This window comes from Chelmon rostratus, chromosome 14, assembly GCF_017976325.1.
Source record: "Chelmon rostratus isolate fCheRos1 chromosome 14, fCheRos1.pri, whole genome shotgun sequence".
NCBI classification, from domain to species: Eukaryota; Metazoa; Chordata; class Actinopteri; order Chaetodontiformes; family Chaetodontidae; genus Chelmon; species Chelmon rostratus.
The window spans coordinates 25,708,537-25,729,570 of record NC_055671.1 but is presented as its reverse complement, the minus strand read 5'-3'; the positions used below and the strand labels follow the sequence as shown (position 1 = coordinate 25,729,570).

The following is a 21,034-nucleotide window of genomic DNA, read 5'->3' as shown; positions in this document are numbered from 1 at the left end:
AGGCAGGTGTTTCCACAGGACTGTCAAAGATGGAGGTTTTCTCTGCAAACATATGAAAGAGCTGGATCCTGGCAGACTCTCAGAACAGTTTTATCTTCTGTCTGTGGCTCAGATGACCTGCCGGTCGTGACACTGAGCATCGTCACATTAACATCCTGATCATAAAGTCATTTTAAACACGTTTCTGATTAATGAAGAACAACAAACCTGGTGGAGGAGAAATGAATTTATTGTTGAAGACATTTTTCTAATCAACAGAAGTCACACATTAGAAAAATAATCCGTATTGCTTCACTTCCCTCACGTCTAACATATCGTCATATATAACATGTTGAAGGATGGACAGTAGAAAAATTAACAGCCTCTTTAAAAGGACATTTAAATATCAGAATCCACTTTACAGTTTCCCTCCTCCCTCCTTCTTCTGTTTCTTCTTCTTCTTCTTCTTCTTGGCCGCCTTGCTCTCAGAGTGCGTCTTGCCCTTCTTGGCCGGGCTGGGCTGCGAGGCGGCGGCGCCGTCGGCCAGTCGCTTCTGTTTCGTCTTCTTGTCGTGCTTCTTCTTGGCTTGTCCTTCGTCTGCTCCCGGTTTGTCCGCAGAGGCCGAGCTGTCTCCCGCCGCCTCTGAATCAGGCTTCATGCGCTTCTTCCGCTTCTTAGTCTCTGGGAGGAAACCTTTCTTCTTCTTGGGAACTTGCTGTTCCTCCTTGTCAGGTTTCGTCTTTTCAACTTTGGGCTTCCTGTGAACGTTGAGATGGAAACAAGAGAACAGTCAACACAACGGCTCAAGAAAACGCCTCGTTACACACGAGGTGAAGAAATCCAGAGCGAATGTGGACGTCTGTTAGACCTGCTAGAGGAGCTGATCCAGCTGATCAATCAGCCGGTGATTGATTGATCGATCAGCTGCAGCTCAACAACTCACATGACTCCGAACAGCTTCATCACGGCCCAGTAGGTGTCCTCCAGCTTGCCGGTCTTCTTGAATGTGATGACGCCGGTCAGGGACTGCAGGACCTTCTGAAGGGGCTCCAGGTCCACAGACAGCTTCTGCACAGCGGAAGCAGAGACGTGAGCCTGAACTAAAACCACATCGGTCCAGTTCCGCATCATGACTTCACCCTCACCCTCAACAGTCCACCTACCTGCTGCTGAACGTGTTTGACCAGGAACTGAGCGAGCTCCAGGCTTTTCACCACCTTCTCCTTCACCACCTTGCTGTCAGCCTGAGGGACCTGCTGAAGACTCTGAGAGAGGACGACAGTCAGACCACGATCCACGCTGGCCTCGTGGTGAGCCGAGCCAGCCGATGAAAGAGTTAGCTGGTGGAGTTTTGCTTTAAAGGATAACTTTCATTTTTTACAACCTGGACCTTATTTGTAGCATTAAATACGACCATTTACTCCCTCAGACAACTTTGGTGGCATTTGGAGTCGTTTTGAAGAAATTAGCCCCAGAGGAGCGGCGCGTATATCCGTATAATGCGAGTACTCGGGGCATCCATGCGCATCCTCTATATAACGCATAATCTGCAGAAACTCGTTCATATTCCAATATTTAGTTCTGATATGCTGGTGCTATTCCCCTCTGAGCCGGCGGTCGGCTAGTTTAGCTGTAGTTTGGCACAGCTGTGGTTCGTTATTGCGTATTCGTAGCCGACCGCCGCAGAGTCAGCCGTGTTGTGGCTGGCTGCTCGCGGCGCCCGGCGTTTGGTAATGACAAGGTAGTTGTCTAGAGACGCCGGATGTTGATAACATGCCACCACGGGCTCAGAGGGGAATAGCACCAGCATATCAGAACTAAATATTGGAATATGAACGAGTTTCTGCAGATTATGCGTTATATAGAGGCTGCGCATGGATGCCCCGAGTACTCGCATTATACGGATATACGCGCCGCTCCTCTGGGGCTAATTTCTTCAAAACGACTCCAAATGCCACCAAAGTTGTCTGGGGGAGTAAATGGTCGTATTTAATGCTACAAATAAGGTCCAGGTTGTAAAAAATGAAAGTTATCCTTTAAAGCCTCGTATCAACATCCAGAAGCAGCCAAACATTTAATAACCGTGTCTGTAGTGACGTGTTTAATGTGCGCCGCTCTCTTCTTCTTCTTCTCTGAAAACAGACATTATTACCACCCGCTTCACTGTAGTGTTATCTATCATCTCTGTACACTGACACACACAGGAGATCAAGCTGAAGACATTACAGCTCCATCACAGTCTTTATGTTTCTGTTCTGTTTATGAATAGAGGGACTTAAAGTGTTGGCCTGCTGACGAACAGACTGTCTGTGGTCCGTCTCTGTCCTCCTGAATCAATGTTTAGTCCACACGCTGCGTGCAGTCACTTCATTAATCCTCGTCCTCCGTAGCTTAGTTACACACACGCTGCCATGACGACCGCTTCAGAGAGACTTCGTGTTTACGGCTCTCCTTCGCTTCTCGTCTTCGAGCGAATCCAGTTTGAACCGAGCGTCTCTCAGGAAACCGAGACACGTCAAGGTCTCTGGAGGTCTTTCTGACGGGACAGTCTGCCCTCGTCTCACATCAGAGGCTGCGATGTCCTCTTCTGAGTACCCAGCTGATGATTTCACAGTGATTCAGCAATTTTAACATCAACATTTCAGTGATTTTCTTCCGCTGCTGCAGTTTCAGACAGAAAGTCACTCTGAACCAAACAGTTTTTATTACGTCCAACGCAGCTCGATGAAGAAGGACGAGCACTGACATTACATCTTATTAACGACAACCTTTTGGCAGCTGGAGTTATAAGAAGTCCCGCAGAGGAGTTATGTTGTTTGGCAGCTGTGTTCTCGTCTGGGAGGAGAAGACGAGGCGATGCAGCGGCGCCGTGAAGAATTACAGAAGCAGGTAATGACCGGTAAGCATGTCTCTACCCTCGGCCGTCCTGGTGAGGACAGCGAGTGCAGCGTTTATCAGCACCTTGCAGTTTCACAGCAGCAGCATGGAGACCGCTCCAGCTGTGAGGATGCTGGAGAAGGTGAACTGGTATCAGCAGATATCTGGAGTTTACTGGGACTGGGACTGGTGGCCTTGGTCACCTGACCAATGTCAGTCCAGTATTCTCTCTCTTTTACCTCTACTTTTGGTCTCCACCAGCTCCTGAGGGAAGACTCTGGCTCTTTAGCTGCTAAATGCTAAGCTAGGTTCACCTGCTCGTTTCTAACTGTCCGTCCGCTGCTGGACGGGCAGCATGTGGTCAGTTTATCACACATTTTTAAATGCTCACATAACCTGCAGACCTGCTGTAACCTGTGATGTTGACCTACCGTCGTCAGCTGACCCGTGACCTTCACGCAGAGCTGCGTCCACGGGGCGCCGCTCAGCAGCTGCTGAACCTCCCTGCTCTGCATCGCCCGCAACACCAGCACACAGGCCTGACCCTGAAACACACAAAACCACGTCCATCAACAGGAAGTCCCGCCTGAACTGCCCTTTTTATGGGATTTATCGACATGATAAAGAGACAGAAGCACCGGACTGTCCCCACAAAAACATCCGATGAATTCATGTCAACTGTTCAGCCTCAAGTCAGAGAGGAGCCTTTCACTGATGTGCTGAACCGTCTGAAAGCTCTTTGTGTAAATGAAGGTTACAGCAGCAGAAAAAGGTGAAGCATCTTTACCTGTTGGTGAACTCGGACTCCAGACGTGATGTGCTGCAATGCTGCATCCAACAGGTTCACACACAAAACCTGGACATGAAACACACGTTAGTGACGGCGTCTCTCTCCACGACGGCCTGAACTGACCCCTGACGTGCAGCCGAACTCACCGGGAACCTGTTGAACAGGTCTGTGAACATCTGAGCGCTCAGGGGACTCTTCCTCCTGCTCATGAAGGAGCTCAGAGCCTCTTTGAAGACGGAGGAGACCCGATCCACGTCCACCCCGCCCATGAAGCTCAGCTGCACACACAGACAGACGCACCGTGAAAGATCAACCAGGGAGGAGATGTCCCTTCATTACAGGCGTGAACACGTAATTAAGTCCACCTCCACTGTATTTGGGTGGAGACAGAAACCTCTAAACCTGGACTGATGAAACCAGGACTCTCTGTAAACCACTACAGCAGAGCAGTGACTCTTTCTGGACTGAATGGATGGAAAAGTCGCTTCATGACTGTGACCATGAAGGTTTGTATCTGCTGACTCTGATAACACTCTGAGTTGTTCTCTAGCGCCACCATGAGGCGTGAAACGCTTTAACTATTGGATGGAAGGAGTAAAACTTTGCTGCCCCCCCTCAGGATGATCCATAGCAACAGTCATGATTCTTTAAGTCTACATCTAGCGCCATCATCAAACCTCAAACTTTAACAAGCTGTGTATGCTAACAATAAAATGCTAGCATGCTAACATGCTAAACCAAGATGGTTAACAGGCTAAACAATATATACCTGTAAAATATCAGCATCATCACTCTAAACACACTGATTCCATTCACCTCCACTGAATCAGCAGACAGACAGACACAATCAGACTAAATGTCTAAAATTGACTTTGAGCAACATATTTTGTATGTGATATATAACTGTAATAGACTGCTGGACTCTTTTTCAGGGCTGCAGCTAATAATTATTTTATTTTAACTAAACTAAACTAATTTTCGTGATTGAAGAGTCAGAGGTGACGTCTGAAAACTCACAGAAGACGAAGAACACCAGCGAACTGTCACATTAAAGGAGGTGGAACCACATATTATTACACTGATTATCAAAAAAAACAATAACTATATGAGCGAGACAGTGTGGCTAAAAGGGGGCCAAGTTATCCAGGACTAACCCACTTTCTGACCCAGTAAAACACTGGGACAGACCTGGAATTTATCTGGTGCAGAGCTGGACAGCAGGAGATGAAAGTGGGAACAACTGCAGACCACCTGTGTGCCGACCTGAAGGCCGGAGGCCGGCCGGTCCGACCTGTGGCTGCTTCGTTTTTAACGTTAAAGTCAGAAAACTTCTTGAAAAGTAGTTTCAACCATGTGTGGCAGCAACACCTCACACTGGCATCCTGAGGCTGCTGTCACTTCCTGCCTGAGCAGGTGACACATCAGCAGCGTGTGGACACCTACGTCGTGTGGCGCAGCTCCGTCAGCCGGCTGCTCCTCTTTGCTCTCTGCAGGCGGAGCTCCTCGCAGCACCTTCACCACGTACAGCGACGCACTGCAAGAACAGTTCAAGTTCAGCGAGACGCAAACACCTGAGGGGCCGTTTGTGCACGACACCCTCAAACCACATCCACCTGCTCTGCCTAAACATGAGTCCTGTTTCTCTTCTCCGTCAGTTACTTCTTCTTCCCACATGGGATCAACACACCGTCATATTCAGTCAGTCAGAGAGATCAGCATCATCCTCAGCTTCGAAACAGGAAGCTGTACCTGAAGTAGTAGAGGCAGACCGACGAGTCGGACAGTTTCTGGCTTGTCGTCATCAGTTTGTCCAGCAGGTCGTGGAGCTCCCCCTGTCTGTCACCGACGGTCCTGCAGTAAACCTTGGACCTGCACAGCTGGTTCCTGAAAAACCACACAGACAGGAAACAGACGCTTTCACTCACAGAGTCCACAACATCCAACCAAGGACCAGAGCTGAGTCTGACAGCACCCTGAGGACGGACAGAGGCTCAGTTCAGACGTTCATTTTAGACTAACAGGACTGAAATGACCTCACACAGCGTTCGACCTTACAGGGGTCACGGCCGTGAAAACAAATCAATCAAAACATATTTTTATGAAAAAAAAACAGCCAGCAAAAAAAGGACTGAGGGACAGACATCATCATCATCATCATCATCAGTCCACAGCTGAAGAGCGTTACCTGAAGATGTCTGCGGCTCGGCGGAGGAAGTCCTGCTCCTGCTGGTCGCTGTCGGAGCTCATTCCTCTGTCGATGATGGTGAGCAGAGGCTCCACCAAACCCAGAACGAGAGGACTGCCAGCCTGCCGGGCCACGAAAACCTCCACCAGGTCCAGCACCTACACATGAGGAGAAGGAACAATGGGCTACACTTCTGATGGAGCTAGGCTAGCAGTTTCTTCCCACTTCTTGGCTTTGTGCTAAGCTAAGCTACGCTAGGCTAAACACACTTCTTATCTGACTTGTTTATGAATCCTTTACTACAGAGCAGAACGAGGAGGACGTACCTTGATCCTAAAGTCTCGGACCAGCGTCTTCTCCTTATGCAGCTTCGTCTTTTCGTCCCTCTTGGCCTGAGTCTTTTTCTTCTGCTCTGAGAACAGCGCTGCCATGCCTTTATCCAGCTTCATCATGGCCTCGTCATCCAGATCTTCATCACTGCCGTCCTCCTCTGTGGCCTGCGTACAGCAGAGCACAGCAGAGGCCTTGAACACAGCGTAACACTGCGTCTCTGCTGCAGCTGAACTGGGATCAGCCATATATGCTTCTGTTCAGCTTACCTAAAGCCTCTGTGCACCACAGACACGACTCAATGAATCCAGCAGTGCTGCCGTATTAATCAGTGACATGCAGATAAGCAGCGGTGCAGTCGATGTTACTCGTGATGGTGTCGCTCAATTCATGACATAAATTAAATATCGACAAATACATAAAATCATGAGTCTGCAGCCATGCTAGCAGCTCCGTCATGCTCTACTTACACAGAACTTCATGCTAAACGCTAATGCCAGCATGCTAACACGGTGATGTAGCAGGACAGGACAACGTTTACCATGTGCACCATCGCACTTTAGCATGTTAGCATGCTAACACTTGTGCATTAGCGCTGAACAGTGGAAACAAACTGCTGACTCCAGGACATGAAGGCCTGAAAACCCACCAGAGCATTCTGCTGCTGCAGGACCTTCATCAGCTCCAAACGGAAATTCTGGTCCACCTCCTCTGCCTCCAGCTCCTCCTCTTCCTCCTCCATTGGTTCATCATCCTCCTCATCATCATCTTCATCCTCGTCAGAGTCATCATCTAATCCGTCGGACTCATCGTCCTCCTGGCATGACGACACGTATGAAGAGTATAAAATGTGAGTTTAATTTCTTTACCTTAAGAGCGTGTATTTGCAGCTGGATCCCTCTCTTCACCTCTCTGTTAATTTTCACCTATATTATATTTCCGATTTACAAAAAGAGAGGGGAGGGAGAGGGAAGAAAAAAAAAAAAAAGGACAAAAAACTAACAAAATACAGTTCGCATTGAGGTAACATAATTATTTTGTCTTACAAAGTGGTTCTTAAGACCATCTTTTGTTCTTATTTTTTATGACTTATTCAGTTATTTATTGGTACTTCTTTAGGTAATAGAGCACTTAATGTGTAGAGATACCTGCGAACCTCTGCAGACCAGTGAATGTGAATCTGAAGGTCTGTAAATAAATGTGTAAACAGGTAATTATGCAAATATATGGGCATGTTAATGTGCTCAGGTAGGCAGACTTGGGCCATCACTCATACTTTTTTTTTCCTCTCTCTCATTGATTATTTATTCATTTAATTAGTATTTCAATTAAAGATTATTTTATATTTATTTTTTTTATTTATTATCTTATTTATTTCTATTATGACCCTTTCTCACCATTTAAATTCTGTTTCATTATTCAATTTTTCTCTGTATTTAGTAATAAGGGGCATGTTGAAGGTGGAAGCCCCCCCTTTAAGTTAAGACCTTGTTCCTGTACCTCCAGTGCTACCTCGGTGTGCGTCAGGGGTCATATTTTGATTGTTTTTTTTTATTTGAACTTTATTTTTATGTGAATTTTCTGTTACCTGGGATTGAGGAAATGGAAAAACAGGAAAAAATTGTTTACATGATGTGCTGTAAGATCTGTGATGATTTTGTTCTAAATAAAAATTTGAATGAAGAGTATAAAATGATTCTTTTAAAGCAGGAACAGTGAAGACGCTCTGCATGTTTCTGTGTAGAAAACAATAAACAGCTCACAGCTGTGTTACTGACGACACAAGCAAAGCTGTGAGTGAGACAACAGCTAACCTCCATCTCCTCATCGTGCTCCTCCTCGTCTTCCTCATCTGGTTTCTTCTGGGTTTTGTTGTCGTCAGTGACAACCACAGCACAGTCCTCCTCGTCCTTCTCTGGGTCCAGCACCTTCACAGAGCCGAAACACCACCCTGACAATCACTTACAAAGCCTCCAGCGCAGATAGCAGAATAACAGCTGTGACTGCGCTCAGCTGGACCTCAGAGCGTCGCAGTCTGACCACGAGTCACGTTACTTACGTCTAAGATGGCGGTGAGGGCGGCGGCGGTGACGTGAGGACAGATGGAGGAGAAGACCGCCTTGCAGACCTGTCTGATATGTCGGCTCGGCTGCGACAGCAGGGACAACAGGATGTCCACCATCACCTCCACCCACTCGGGCTCCTCCTCCTGCTCTGTGGCTGCACCCAGGGACAGGAACAAGCACCCACACGAACTTCACAATGATGTTTTTGGCATATTATCACTTCATGTTAGCTAGCAGCAGCCTGTCTACACACCCAGCAGACCTTCTTCAATCACTACGTCTGATATTCTCTCTCTTTTAGCTCTGTTTTTGGTCTCCACCGACACTGGAGGGAAAAATCTGCCTCTTTAACAATCAAAACAATTAGCTGAGAGATGCTAAAACGCTCTGTGGAGCTGAGGGAAAGTGCAGTCAGGCGCTCTCACATTATTCTATGAAAACGTGAGTAACTTAAAGGCTAAAACCAAAATCTGAGCTTTGAAACTCTTTCAACCACATCTCATGAGCTTCATGAGAGACTTGACTATGTTTCTTCTGCTTCTTGTAAACAGGAGACAGATGTGTTAGCTGAGCAGCTACGAACGTGACGATGGGAGTCTGCACTGTTGATGAAGACCAGAACGACACGGCTCACTGAAGAGGGTCCGCCGGCCCTCAGTTCGTACCTTGTTTCTTCTTCTTCTTCTTCTTGGTCTTCTTCTCCTGAGCTTTGTCCACACAGCTCTGCAGGTCCTTCATGATGTCCAGCAGCTCTTCGGGGGCCTGCAGGAGAAACAGAGCTCAGACTCAGCGACAACATCAAAGCAGCGATAACGCAACAGTTCGGCTTCGTCGGGGCTCTGCTGGCAGGCGCTACCTTGAAGAGATGCATGCCGACTAACAGGAAGAGCTGCTGGAACGCCGTGTTCTCCGCCGTCGGGCCCTTCTTCGCTTTCTTATTCAGGTTCGCCACCGACTCCAGCATGCTGGGGGAACACACACGAAGTACTCGTTAAACAGAAACACTGGTGTAAGATGTCTCGTTCACACAACGGCCCCGTTCACACATGCAGTCTGTCCCTGAAATGTTCAGGAACATTTCCAGCATGGAGTCACGGATCTGTGTTCAGGGAAATCTGAATTTCCAACATCAAAACCTTTTAACATTACCGGGAAAACGCTGGTGCAGCTGTGTCTGAATGAAAGCAGTAACACTGCAGGGACACATAAAGCGTCACACCTGTCTGACCAACGATGCTTTCACGTGGAGCGAGCGACCAATCAGACTCTAAACCTGTAAAACTACACTCGTGACAGCGGCTGTAATATTCTGACTCGACCAGGAGAAAAGAATGAAGACGTATCCTGTTATCTCGGATCGCAGGGGCCGGACTCAGAGGACGTCCTGTTGTCCTACCTGTCCCAGGCCTGTCTCTGCTCGGGGCTGAAGGGCTGGCTGCTCTGGACGTGTTTCGGCTGGTTAAGCAGGACTTGGGCGTACTGGACCAGGTGGTAGATCCACATGGTGCCATCGGCCGTTACGCCCAGTGCCCGCTTTTGGTTAGCGGGGGCGCCTTCGGCCGACTCCTCGCTCTGAGGCAGGTGGTGCATAGACAGGAGGAGTCTGGAGGGAGGACAGACAGATCGGTGATGCAGAGAGACATCTTTGGACAAAACAGGTTCCACTTGTGACAGAGTTGTTTTCTTTTTAGGGCACAGACGATGTGAACAGTCTGGTTTCTGGACTGAAATCTGTGACAGATCAGTGTTAAAGTGATTTTCACAGCTAAAATAAACTCTGGTGAATTTACATATTCACTGCAGTTTGTCTGGTAGCTGGTAAAATGCAGTCTGCTGTGCATGTATCCTCAGTAACATCATCAAAAGTTTATGTGTCGGACGGCCGCCTACAACGTCGCCCCTGTAAGACACGTAAACTAGTGTTTTTATGTTGAGGCTGCTCAAGGACTCAGTCACTGTTTGACAAAAACGTCCTGTTAACAGCAGTCAGGTGAGATATTTGTCACTTCAGACTAATTCTAAATTACACTTTCACTGCTAGCCAAGGGTTGCAGAAAACAATATGTTATTAAATCCAACTAACAAGCACAATCTGTGCAGCCATAGACCTCCACTGTTCCTGAACAACATCCAGACTAGCCTCTATCTTTCTTACCAAAGACTGAGGGGAATAAACTAGTGGGGCTGTAAGGAAGAGACGAAGCTCTCCTCTCTCACCCAAAGAAAGAATTGACCAGCACTCCTCTGGTTTTGTCGTCCAGGGGGACGGACAGCTTCCCCCCCGTCTCTGGGATGTCGGCTGAGGCCTTCTTGGCACTGAAGAAAGCGTGAAAGAAGACAAACCTGGAACGGAAACACAGCAGCTGAAGTCCTCCTCATCATCAAACACCTTGACTCTGACATTGGTCAGGTGCGTGCAGGTCTCACCTGGCCACATCCATGATGAGATCCTCCTGCCGCTTCACCTGGTGGTTATCAATGATGGAGGAGAGCCGAGCAATGATCCACTTCCTCAGGCGGAGTACAGAGTTCTCCTTCCTGAAAGACAATCAGGTTCATCAGGTTCAGAACCGGAGCTGAGGTTCTCTGACAGATGCTGCTGAACATACAACAGGCGTAAACACTCACTGTTCCCGCCCTTCCTGGTTGTCCTTCTGCTTGCGAGTGCTGAAGTCCAGCAGCTCGTCCAGCCGAGGCTGCAGGAACGTCTTCTTCAGCCACTCCACGTAGCGCCGCAGCGCTGCAGGCTGAAGGTGCTGCACCACCCTCCACACCGACGGCACCACAGGGTAGCCCTGGTTGGTGAGCGAGGAGAAGCCCACCATCACTGCCAGCTGTTTGTCGGGGTCTTGGCAGCCCTGCAAGAAGTCCGACACGTAGGAGTCCATCTCTGGGGCCAGTTTGAAGCGGTCCGGTTTCTGGGTGGGAAAAAATGAAGCATGAGACTCTTCAGATCAGTCGGAAGTCAAAGAGCATAAATATAAAAGTATAATGCCTAGTACTGAGCAGTCAAAGTGGGACGATGCCCACAGTACATCTACAAGATGATGGTAAAAATATCACCAAGTTTATTTAGAAATCAAACACTGACCTTGACAAATCAAACTCACTACAACTATATTACAGAGACCGGAACGGTTTGATCCTACTTTCTAACAAGTAGTCCTGTGTGAATAAGGATGGTTCATAATATTAACTCACAAATCCTCCACAGATCCCTGAGTCCGAGCGGTTTCTTCTTTATTGTACTCGAGATCAAAATCAAGCTTCTGTCAACTAAACTCAACATTTCCTGATAGTTTTTCACACCTCTTCCAATCCCTGTAACATCAGCCGAAATCACAGATCCCAGGCTTCTCAAAGCAAACTGGAAGCTGTTCTTGAACCATCTGGAGCACACTCAGTTTTAGTAACTCTGAACTTTTATCTCCAGCAATCAGAATCACTTCTTTCTGCCTGAATATTAAATGGAAATAGATGCTTGACGATGACTCGAAGCCTTACACTAGTCCAAGTTCAATAAAAACTGATACCAATACCTCATATTTTACATGTTTTTGGAACAGTATGTCTAGAACCTGGAACCTCTGGAATCAGAAATAAAAGCCTGTCTCTAATAAAACCAAATAAAGGCCACTATTTGTCACATCAGCTCTGCTGTCGTTCTGGTTGTATGTTTGCTTCAGTTATCCAAAGCTTATGTTAAACCTGCTGGTTGTCGACCAGACGAGGTCACTGACCTGAGCGGACACCACGTGTTCCCCGTAGTGCATCATCACCCCCCCGGACAACACCTCCTTCAGCTGGGCTACAGACAGGAGAGGCAGGGCACTGCCCAGCAGACGGAAGCTCAGGTAGCTGCACACAAACAGGACGACAGCAGGGGAGCGTGTTAGCAGAACGTCTGAAGAACAAAGCACGCTGAAGTTTAAATGAGCAACGCATGCACGGCTGCAACAGGCTGCAGGTTCCCTCTGCAGCCGGATAAGCCCTCAGCGCTGGTTGTTAGGATCAATGCTTCTCAGCCCTTTGTTGAAGGTCTTTCTCCCTGTGAGGACTCACTGCGTTGGCCCCGGCTGCTCCTTTAACATGCCGTTGACGATTGCGTTATTCCAGAAGAGCTGGAAGCTGTCCTCCTTCAGAGAGAGCTTCAGGAGGTCCAGGACCACCGCTGGGAGGACTCGCTCCTTCTTCACAGAGAGGGCCGCCATCTTCAACACCTCGGTCAACCTGTGAAACATCACACCTGGTTTAGTTTCTCCACACAGCAGCTGCTAGTTAGCAGTTAGCAGAAGTTAGCGGAAAGAAAACCCAGATAGAGACCACCACAGTGTTCTTACTTTGGGATGTTGTCAGCGTTGATGATGGTCGAGGAGCCCAGCAGCTTCTTGAGCTTCTTGGGTTTGAGTGTTTGTGGGAAGCGCTGCAGCGCCACCAGCAGCAGCTGCAGCTGCTCCGGGGTCCTGAAGGCCGATGCCAGGTCAGTCTGCAGGGCGCTCAGCAGGACCTCCTCAAACACCTCCTCTGGGATCTGATGGACACCACAAACACAGCAGCTTTAGGATAAAATGAATGTTAAATAAAATTTAAAGTTAAACCTCCTTGTGCGTTACAGATGTGCAGCAGATGTGTGATTCAAGGTGTAACTGAGCTGCAGCGGTCACCTCGGTCAGGATGTCCATCATGGTCTTAGTGGGCAGATCCTTCAGATGCTGCCTGTGCTGGCTGAGACTCTGCAGGAGCTGCACACATCCCAACACCACCTGTGGCTCCTGGAGGGACAGAGACAGAGACATGAGACAGAGGACACACACAAACACCCCCATAATAGGGAATTCCCTAAAACGGAAGATTTAATTAGAAACTCTCAGACTTGATGCAGCAGAATCATCTTTATTCTACACATGCTTCTTCCTCGGAGCATACATTACCCACAATGCAACCTGACTTGTTGCATTTGATTCGTTTTCATGCTTTAGAGCGTTAAATTGTGGTCACACTTACTTTCGAGAGGCGGCTGGACTGATGAAGGGCGAGGACGCCAAACAAGTTTCCGAACAAAGCATTTCTGAGCAGTTTCTGAAAAACAAGAGAAGACCTCGACACTGACGGAGCTCATCCATGAAGCTTTTAGAGCTGACGGAGGAAAACGTCACGCACTCACCTTTTTCACTGCCTGCAGGTTGTGCTTGTCTTTGATTCTGTTGAGAATGTTCTGCAAAGGGACGTCTTCAAAGGAGCTTAAGACCTGAGAAACAGGAAGTCACGTCATGCTGAAGCCAACTCTGCACAGAATTCAACCCCCCCTCTAATGATCATTTGAAAACTCTGGAAAAGCTTCTCAGTGGACACACACATTACAGATAAAGGTAAATCTGGGTCAGCCTGAACACACATGGACACACGAGACTGAACTGGTCCTGGTGGTCTCCACTCACCTGTCCCAGAGCCAGACTGAATCCAGGTCTTGCAGCCTCTCGTGTGTGACCGAGTCCATCCACGAGCCTTTTAAAGGTGTACTCCAGCTCATCTGCCTGCGGGACAGACAGAGTGCTACGATGTGATGCACAGGTAGCTTACAAAGTACCTTCAATACCAGCAAACTGTACTGTACTCAAGTACAGTTTGAGGTATTTCTACTTTACTGGAGTATTTCCATTAAATGTAACTTTGCGATGATTTTAAAATATGATGAGCGTCAGAGATTAAAATAAAAATGAGCCCAACCAGACACATGACCAAAGTTCTGCTTGTAACACTGACAGGTTCCACTGTGAGTACTTTTACTTTAAATACTTTAAGTCCCAAAACTTCTGACTCACTTTTACTTCAGTAAAAGTACAGCAACTACTGTTAGAGTCGTCACCATCCTAACTTCAGAGGATGCTGGGTTTGCATCCAGCCTCTCAGTGACAGTGTGTCAGTCTGTCCCACCTTGTTGTTGGTCTTCAGGTACTGGATCAGGTCTTCTATCGCCTTCAGCCGGACCTCCTGATCCGGTTTGGCCAAGTCCCAGAAGAAGTCGAGGAAGACGCGGTTCTGCTGCAGGATCCCGGCCGTCCGGATCGGCTCGGCCGCCTTCACTGAGAGCTCCACCATGTTTACAGACATCTGCTCCCTCAGCTGCGGTCCATGCTGGTGGAACACGTGCCTCACTGCGCAGCGACCGCTTCCGGGTCAGCACTTCCGCTTTTTTCCCGAAAACTTTATTAACGATGAAATAAAAACAGAACTGTAACAAAAACCGATTTTTATTACTATGATCATCATCATCGTCATTGTTATTACATGTAATGTCTTTCAGTTTCACTTTTCTGTTGCACTTACATGTTTGTGTGTATTTAAACATGTACATACATAACTGTATGTCTTCTTTATATAATTTAGTTCTTCTATGTTTCTCCCTTTAGTGCCGCTTTTCAATACTTTGTTCTATTTTAATGTTTTTATATTATTCTAATGAAATATTTTAACATCTGTTCATACATTTTCAGTGTTTCAGCAGATACAGCGAATGAAAATAAAGCTAAACCTTGAACCTTCTGTTAAAGGATCCACACAGGTGTTTTACGTCAACTGAATAAAGGTCTGCAGCTGTCTGTAGTTTTCCATTCAGGAAAATGTTAACATCAAAATTACCCTTTGACAAACATAATAATTTAGAGATTTCTAAGAAAGTTGCTGTTGATGTTCATCATTCAGACTTTTTTGTGCACTTTAAAACAACATAGTAAAATTTTAAGAGAAAATTAATGTAAAATATATTTCATGTTTATGCTCCATATGTGCATCAACTTTAATTACCTCATGGCCTTTTTACATATAACCCTCAGGACAAACTCACACTTTTAACCCCCTACTGGTCAGAAGATGTCTCAGAAGAAGTCCCGCAGCGGTTCATTTCACCCAGTCATCATCCTGTGAAGTCAAAAATCAGCCTTCACTACTGTATACTGGACACGTTAATGTCACATTTTAAGCTGCTTAAGAAAAACAAAAAACTGAATTTATACTTGAACACACAAAAAAACTGCTGAATGTTAATTTGTCTGACAAAATTTAAGTTTAATCTTGTTAAAAATTCTTTACATCGACTCCTCGTCTCTCACTGAAAACCTAGAAACCAGGTTTATGCTCTGAAGGCCTCAAGGTTTCACATCACACTGTTAGTTTGCAGTGTTAATGTGTTAAACTCAGGTTTCATCAGAGCAGAGAAACTTTCCCCCTGCAGCAGATGAATGTGAAAACAGCCTTCATAAATCAAACTCTGCACAGCGAAGCTCAAACATCCGACGAAAGTCACAGTGAACAAACACATTTTGATTGGAGGGGATTTTAAAAGAAAGCTGCAGAAGGCAAACAGAAATCAACCACGGCGGAGATCACACAAGATGTTACAGGACATGGAGCAGGAAAGAAAAACATCTGAACTCAAACCATCTGATCTTTGCATAAAAAGATTCTTTATTAAAACTGCATGCAAATTCCATGACTCCCTGACCAGATTTGGTGGCAGAGGGAGAGCTGAAGGGATCAGCAGAGTCACAATCATCACATTGAGAGGTTTGTTGGTGCTGCTTCAGTCGACGGGAGCAGCCAGCACAGTGTCCAGGCTGCTCTGAGCCTCCCTGATCTGCTGCTGCAGTCTCTGCTTCATGGCCTCATTCTGGGCCTTCTTCAGCATGTCCTGCATGTCCCTGATGGCCGCCCGGTAGCCCGGGGCGTTGTGAAACACTCGGATGACCTTGTCGCCGCTGCACACCAAGAAGCGCCCGTTAATGTCAAATCTAAGGTCGGTGATCTCGCCGCTGTGGACGCCGTGCAGCTCCTCCTCCAGCTGGCCGCTGGCGGCGTCGTACATGGCCACGTTACAGCCGTCACTGATGGCCACCACCCGGCCGTCTGGAGACAAGGCCACCAGGCTGCCTTCAGACGACGCACAGGCGACGGTCTTCAGGAGGTACGGATCCTGCTGCTTCTTATACTCCACATCTGTATTCCACAGCTTCCACGTACCATCTTTGGAGACGGTCACCATTCTGATGAATTGAAGGAGACAGTGTCAGTGTTACACTGACAGCGATCAAACACAGACTGTCAAAGCATCACCCAACTTTGAGTTTGACTGGTCGTTATGGGCTGGACTATTTCTTGATTGGGGGCAGTAACTTCCTGGAGTCTTGTCATCACTGTGAGGTTGCCAGGCAACCAGTGGGGGCTGCACATAACCCAGGTAAAACCAAAACATACTGACTTTACACTTTGATGTTTTTTGTGACCACTAACTGCATATAAAGATGGAAAGACTCCTTGATCGCCCCCTGGTGGCTGGCTGTCCACATTAAATACATGGGTTCAGTAATTTTAGGTAGTTCTTATCATACTGAAGTATGTTTAAGTGCTCATTTTTTCTGATCAGTTTGGTTTTAATTAGTTATGTCATGTTGTAGAGAGGGGGCGCAGCATCATGATTGACAGCTGAACTCCCCCCGAACTTGTGATTGAGTTAGCAGACATGAGTAACATCAGCATTTCTTTACAGCCAGCACAGCGTGTGAAGCAGCTGCTTGTCTTTGTGTTGTACTCAGAAAACTTCCTCACCTGTGAGAGTCGTTGGAGAAGGCGAATGCGTGGACTCCTGCAGAGTGGCCCTTCAGGTCAAAAGCTCGCACCACCTCTTTGAACTCTCCTCCCTTCCCGAAGCAAACCTCCCACACCTTCACGTCAGGAGTGAAGCCACATGATGCTACAAACCTGAGCGCAGAGACAAACAGCACACACAAGCACATCACCTGAGTCTTATTACTGAGGCTGTTCGATACCGTGTCCCTCAAAGATAACTGGAAACACTGCAGCAGTCGCCTGTCGTGGAACCAAACTCTTGTTATTGAAGAAGACAGTTATTGACCTTCATCAGTGATCATATAAAAGAAGAATAACAGCAAAAACAAACGAGCAATTCAGCCGATGAGGTTCGTATTTTCCTTTTCTGTCATGTGTTTCAGATGTTTCCTCTGTTTGCTCTGCAGAGAGGTCTGCAGTGATGAGGGGAGGGACTGACCTGCCGCAGGGGGAGATGGCAGCGTAAGAATTGGTCATCTGGTTCGTGTTGATAGAGGCCAGTACCTCTCCTTTCAGGTCCCAGATGTGGATGCTGGTGTCGGTGGAGGCGCTCATGATGAACTTTCCTGCCGAGAGGAAACACAGAAGATGGAAAACATGAAAGTCTGTAAACACTGAAAACATCTGTCAGCACACAAACCAATTTAAAAGGGTTTTCTTAGTTCTGCTCGTGTGTGGCATGTTGGACCAGGACAGACTGGATCTCAGTCAGAGACATACTGAACAAGCCTGACAGCTGCTGCAGCCTGAGCAGCCTCGTTCAGGTGCAGCAGCGTCACTTAGTGTGTTTCAGTCAGTGTGTTTCAGTCAGTGTGTTTCAGTCAGTGCGCTTCAGTCAGTGCGCTTCAGTCAGTGCGCTTCAGTCAGTGTGTTTCACTCAGTGTGTTTCACTCAGTGTGTTTCAGTCAGTGTGCTTCAGTCAGTGTGTTTCACTCAGTGTGTTTCAGTCAGTGTGCTTCAGTCAGTGTGTTTCAGTCAGTGTGTTTCAGTCAGTGTGCTTCAGTCAGTGTGTTTCACTCCTTCTGACTTTTTGGGTTTTAAGCAGGAGGTGTCAGAAAAGTTACTACAGTGTGTTTCAGTCAGTGTGCTTCAGTCAGTGTGTTTCACTCAGCGTGTTTCAGTCATCCGGTCACTGCCATCTTTCTGCAGTCACCTGATTTATTAAATATGATGCAAGTCATTTAAGCAGGAGGAAGACTTCACACACAGCAGAGCAGGAGGATCATTAGAGGAAGAGATGAACCCTCATGTTCTAAATGATTCCATTCAAAGTTCAACTAAACCTCAAACGAACACTCAGCCTCCCTCAACAAGTCTTCAGATTCACGCTGCTCTCACGACGCCGTCACACAGTCAAAAATCTGTTCAAATAAATGAATTAATGAGTCGAGAGCACTGAAGAAATCTGATTACTGACCAGCTGCATGCATACACAGACTTACAATAAGCAGGTTAATGTGACTGAGCTGGTTTGATCCTCCAATCTCTGCTCGTGTGATTGGCTGAGACGGAGGGAGACGTCTGATAGGCTACAGATTATTTCCTTCAGGAGAAAATTAATTTGTGAATCCTTCTGCGCACCCTCAATCATCGAGACTCATCTGATTTCATACATATGTTGAAAAAAAAAAAAAAAGAAACTGAATCCTGTAGTTTCAGTTCGAACTGTCCAAACTACAAACGTCTGTATGCGTGTTGATGACTGGCTGAAACACCAAACAAACAAACAGCAGAAATTCACACGTGACTCTGAGGACACGTCGTGTGTTCTGTACCTGTCTCTGCAATGCCGATGTTGAGGATGGTGGCTTTGTGCTTCTGCGGAAAGTCCTCCGGCGCAGCTTTAAAGCTTAAAGTGCCGTCCTCCTTTTTCATCATTTTGAAGATTCGAATGGTATCTCCATTCGCCAACCAGGTGATAAACGCCCTGCGGTGAAAAGGTGAGAGGTGGTGAAGGAGGCGGTGAGATTATCACGTGCCTGTAAAGTGATATCACCGCTGTGTTCTACATTAAAACACAGTCTGCATTCACACAGGTAAAGTCATTTTCATTCCTTCAAACAAAGCAGACCTGATGCTCATTTTCAGTTGGCCAATTGATTGACTGACAGAAAATGAAGCGACAGCTGTTCTGACAGCTGATTGATTTTTAAATAATTTACCAAGAAAAACATCAAAACCTCTGATTCTCATGAGCTTTTCTCAGTTTTAATAACATCATTGTAAACTGAATATTTCTGTGTTCTTCTCTGCATATCCTTCAAAACAACGAGATGAAATCACGATTGAAAATGAAATTCTTATCCTTACGTGTTTTCCAGTTACATTTAATCATACTGTTCACTGTATGTATGGGAACGTTTGTCCGGTTTGATTATTTGAGACCTCAGATCGTAAATATTTAGTCAGACTTGACACTGACTGAACTCTAGACTAAAAATAACCCATCAGCCACAAAACAATCAATTAATCAGAGAAATAATCAACAGATTAATCAATATCAGAAAGTAATAGTCGGTGGCAGCCTTAGTCGATGTGGAGGTGAAGAAGCTAACTGGCTGTGTAGATGCAGGTATACATTTAGTCACATGAGGTCACTGTGTCATCATTTCACCAAGCTTTCCTTTATCTCTTCGTGCAGGTTAAGGTCCTTGAGGTCCAGGACCTTAGGACTTAGGTCTTGGTTAAACTTATGATTAAGGTTATCTTAGGGGGAAGACAGGGAATGTTTTATGCCACTGAGGGTCAGCACAAGTACAGTATCAGAGAAGGGCGGACCTGGAGTCTGGGCTGAAACGGACAAGTGTGGCATGATCCAGCTCCACATTGGCCCTCAGACACTTGTGGTCCCGCTCCAGGAAGTCTTTGGTGCTCCAGATCCGGACAGTGCGGTCGTCAGCGCATGACGCCAGGTACTTCCCATTACTGCTGAAATCAAGGCACGTCACGTTGCCACTGTGGCTCTGAAAAGTACATGGACACAAATACAAAGACGCTCAAAGAGCGGTTTCAGAGAAGCAGCCTAAAGCGGAGGCTTGTGTTGTGGTTTAGCTAAAGAGAGAGAGATGTTTAGAGTATTTTCAAATAGAAACGGGGCCCCTTTGGACCTCTGAGCTGTTTACCACTACAGCCATGCTATAAAAGTGTGTGTTTTCTGTGTCGCTGTGTGTGTGTGTGGGTTTACCTTCAGTGAGGATGCCAGCAGCTGATGGCTGAAAGTGTGCTGAGAAGCTTTATCCTTACGGCTGCGCTGTTTCTCCTGCTTCTGTTTCTTGGCTGCAGGGCCCTTCACAGCACTGCCTTCAGCTGAGGGACAAGACACAGGGCCGCTGAAGAACACCAGAATTCATGATAGTGCAGCACAGGCATGGCACGGCCTAAACTAACCAACATCTCAAGCATTCTGGAGGAGGTCTCTGATAACCAGGCAGCATCTGGTAGCAGACTGCAAGCATAAGCTCTGAAATAGGAACAACGATGTAATTAATTCTACATATAAAATAATTAGACACTAAACATTAAAGTAATTTTGTTGCCCGCACTTTCAGTAAAAATTCTAAATAAACTGGACTGACCTCTCTGTAGTATAATAACTACAGAGGCTTTAACAGAGGAACGGTCCTCTGCGCATCTATAATTAATAGGCCATGAATGTAAAGAAAGGAGGCATCCCATTGGTCCCAGTGTAACATCAGCGGATTGGCCAACAAGACCAGAGAGTAGCTCAAAGTTGCGTTAGTTTCTGTTACTCGCTTCATACGTGAATACATGAACGACCAGTGAGTGATTCACGTCAGACACGCTGCCGTCCTCTTCATGCTGGTTATGAATGAACTCAGCAGAGGCAACGCGCCTGTCACACCGCACAGAGGCAGCGGCAGAGCGGGTGACTCACCGGCCTCCCTGCGCTCACCGCTGCGGCTACGCTGACGTTAGCTAGTGTGGCTCTTACCGGCAAACTCCGCCGCCTGTTCTATCTCCTCTCTTAGTTCTTCTTTTCGTCTGCCCACCGCTAATGCGACTAGAATAACCAGTGCTCCCAATAACAAAGTCAAGGCGACTAGTGCGGCTAACGTTACTTCCATGTCGAAACAGTTCTGCCACGTACTTTGAAACGCTAACAGCTACAACTCACTATTGGGCCACTGCGCATGCGTCAAAACCTTCTTCATGAGTTTTTCTTCT

At 46.9% G+C, this 21,034-nt stretch overlaps 2 protein-coding genes across 2 annotated transcripts; both read right to left on the bottom strand.

The window, feature by feature from the left end:
• Positions 1 to 250: 250 nt before the first annotated feature.
• mybbp1a (MYB binding protein (P160) 1a) lies at positions 251 to 14,366 on the bottom strand. Its single transcript, XM_041952170.1, has 27 exons — positions 14,162 to 14,366; positions 13,666 to 13,761; positions 13,392 to 13,475; positions 13,232 to 13,306; positions 12,892 to 12,999; positions 12,568 to 12,758; positions 12,290 to 12,457; positions 11,968 to 12,085; positions 10,856 to 11,145; positions 10,655 to 10,765; positions 10,445 to 10,570; positions 9,624 to 9,830; positions 9,084 to 9,192; positions 8,893 to 8,989; positions 8,221 to 8,381; positions 7,976 to 8,089; positions 6,811 to 6,978; positions 6,158 to 6,328; positions 5,832 to 5,989; positions 5,396 to 5,530; positions 5,090 to 5,180; positions 3,793 to 3,924; positions 3,644 to 3,712; positions 3,288 to 3,401; positions 1,143 to 1,244; positions 923 to 1,047; positions 251 to 737 (listed from the first exon to the last, which is right to left on the bottom strand). Exons 1-27 carry the CDS (start codon positions 14,336 to 14,338, stop codon positions 398 to 400), a joined length of 3,837 nt encoding a protein of 1,278 aa, XP_041808104.1. The 5' UTR covers positions 14,339 to 14,366; the 3' UTR covers positions 251 to 397.
• An 890-nt stretch (positions 14,367 to 15,256) lies between these two features.
• tbl2 (transducin beta like 2) lies at positions 15,257 to 20,974 on the bottom strand. Its single transcript, XM_041952674.1, has 7 exons — positions 20,802 to 20,974; positions 20,034 to 20,155; positions 19,628 to 19,812; positions 18,625 to 18,776; positions 17,289 to 17,415; positions 16,829 to 16,981; positions 15,257 to 16,266 (listed from the first exon to the last, which is right to left on the bottom strand). Exons 1-7 carry the CDS (start codon positions 20,932 to 20,934, stop codon positions 15,807 to 15,809), a joined length of 1,332 nt encoding a protein of 443 aa, XP_041808608.1. The 5' UTR covers positions 20,935 to 20,974; the 3' UTR covers positions 15,257 to 15,806.
• Between the last annotated feature and the right edge of the window lie 60 nt (positions 20,975 to 21,034).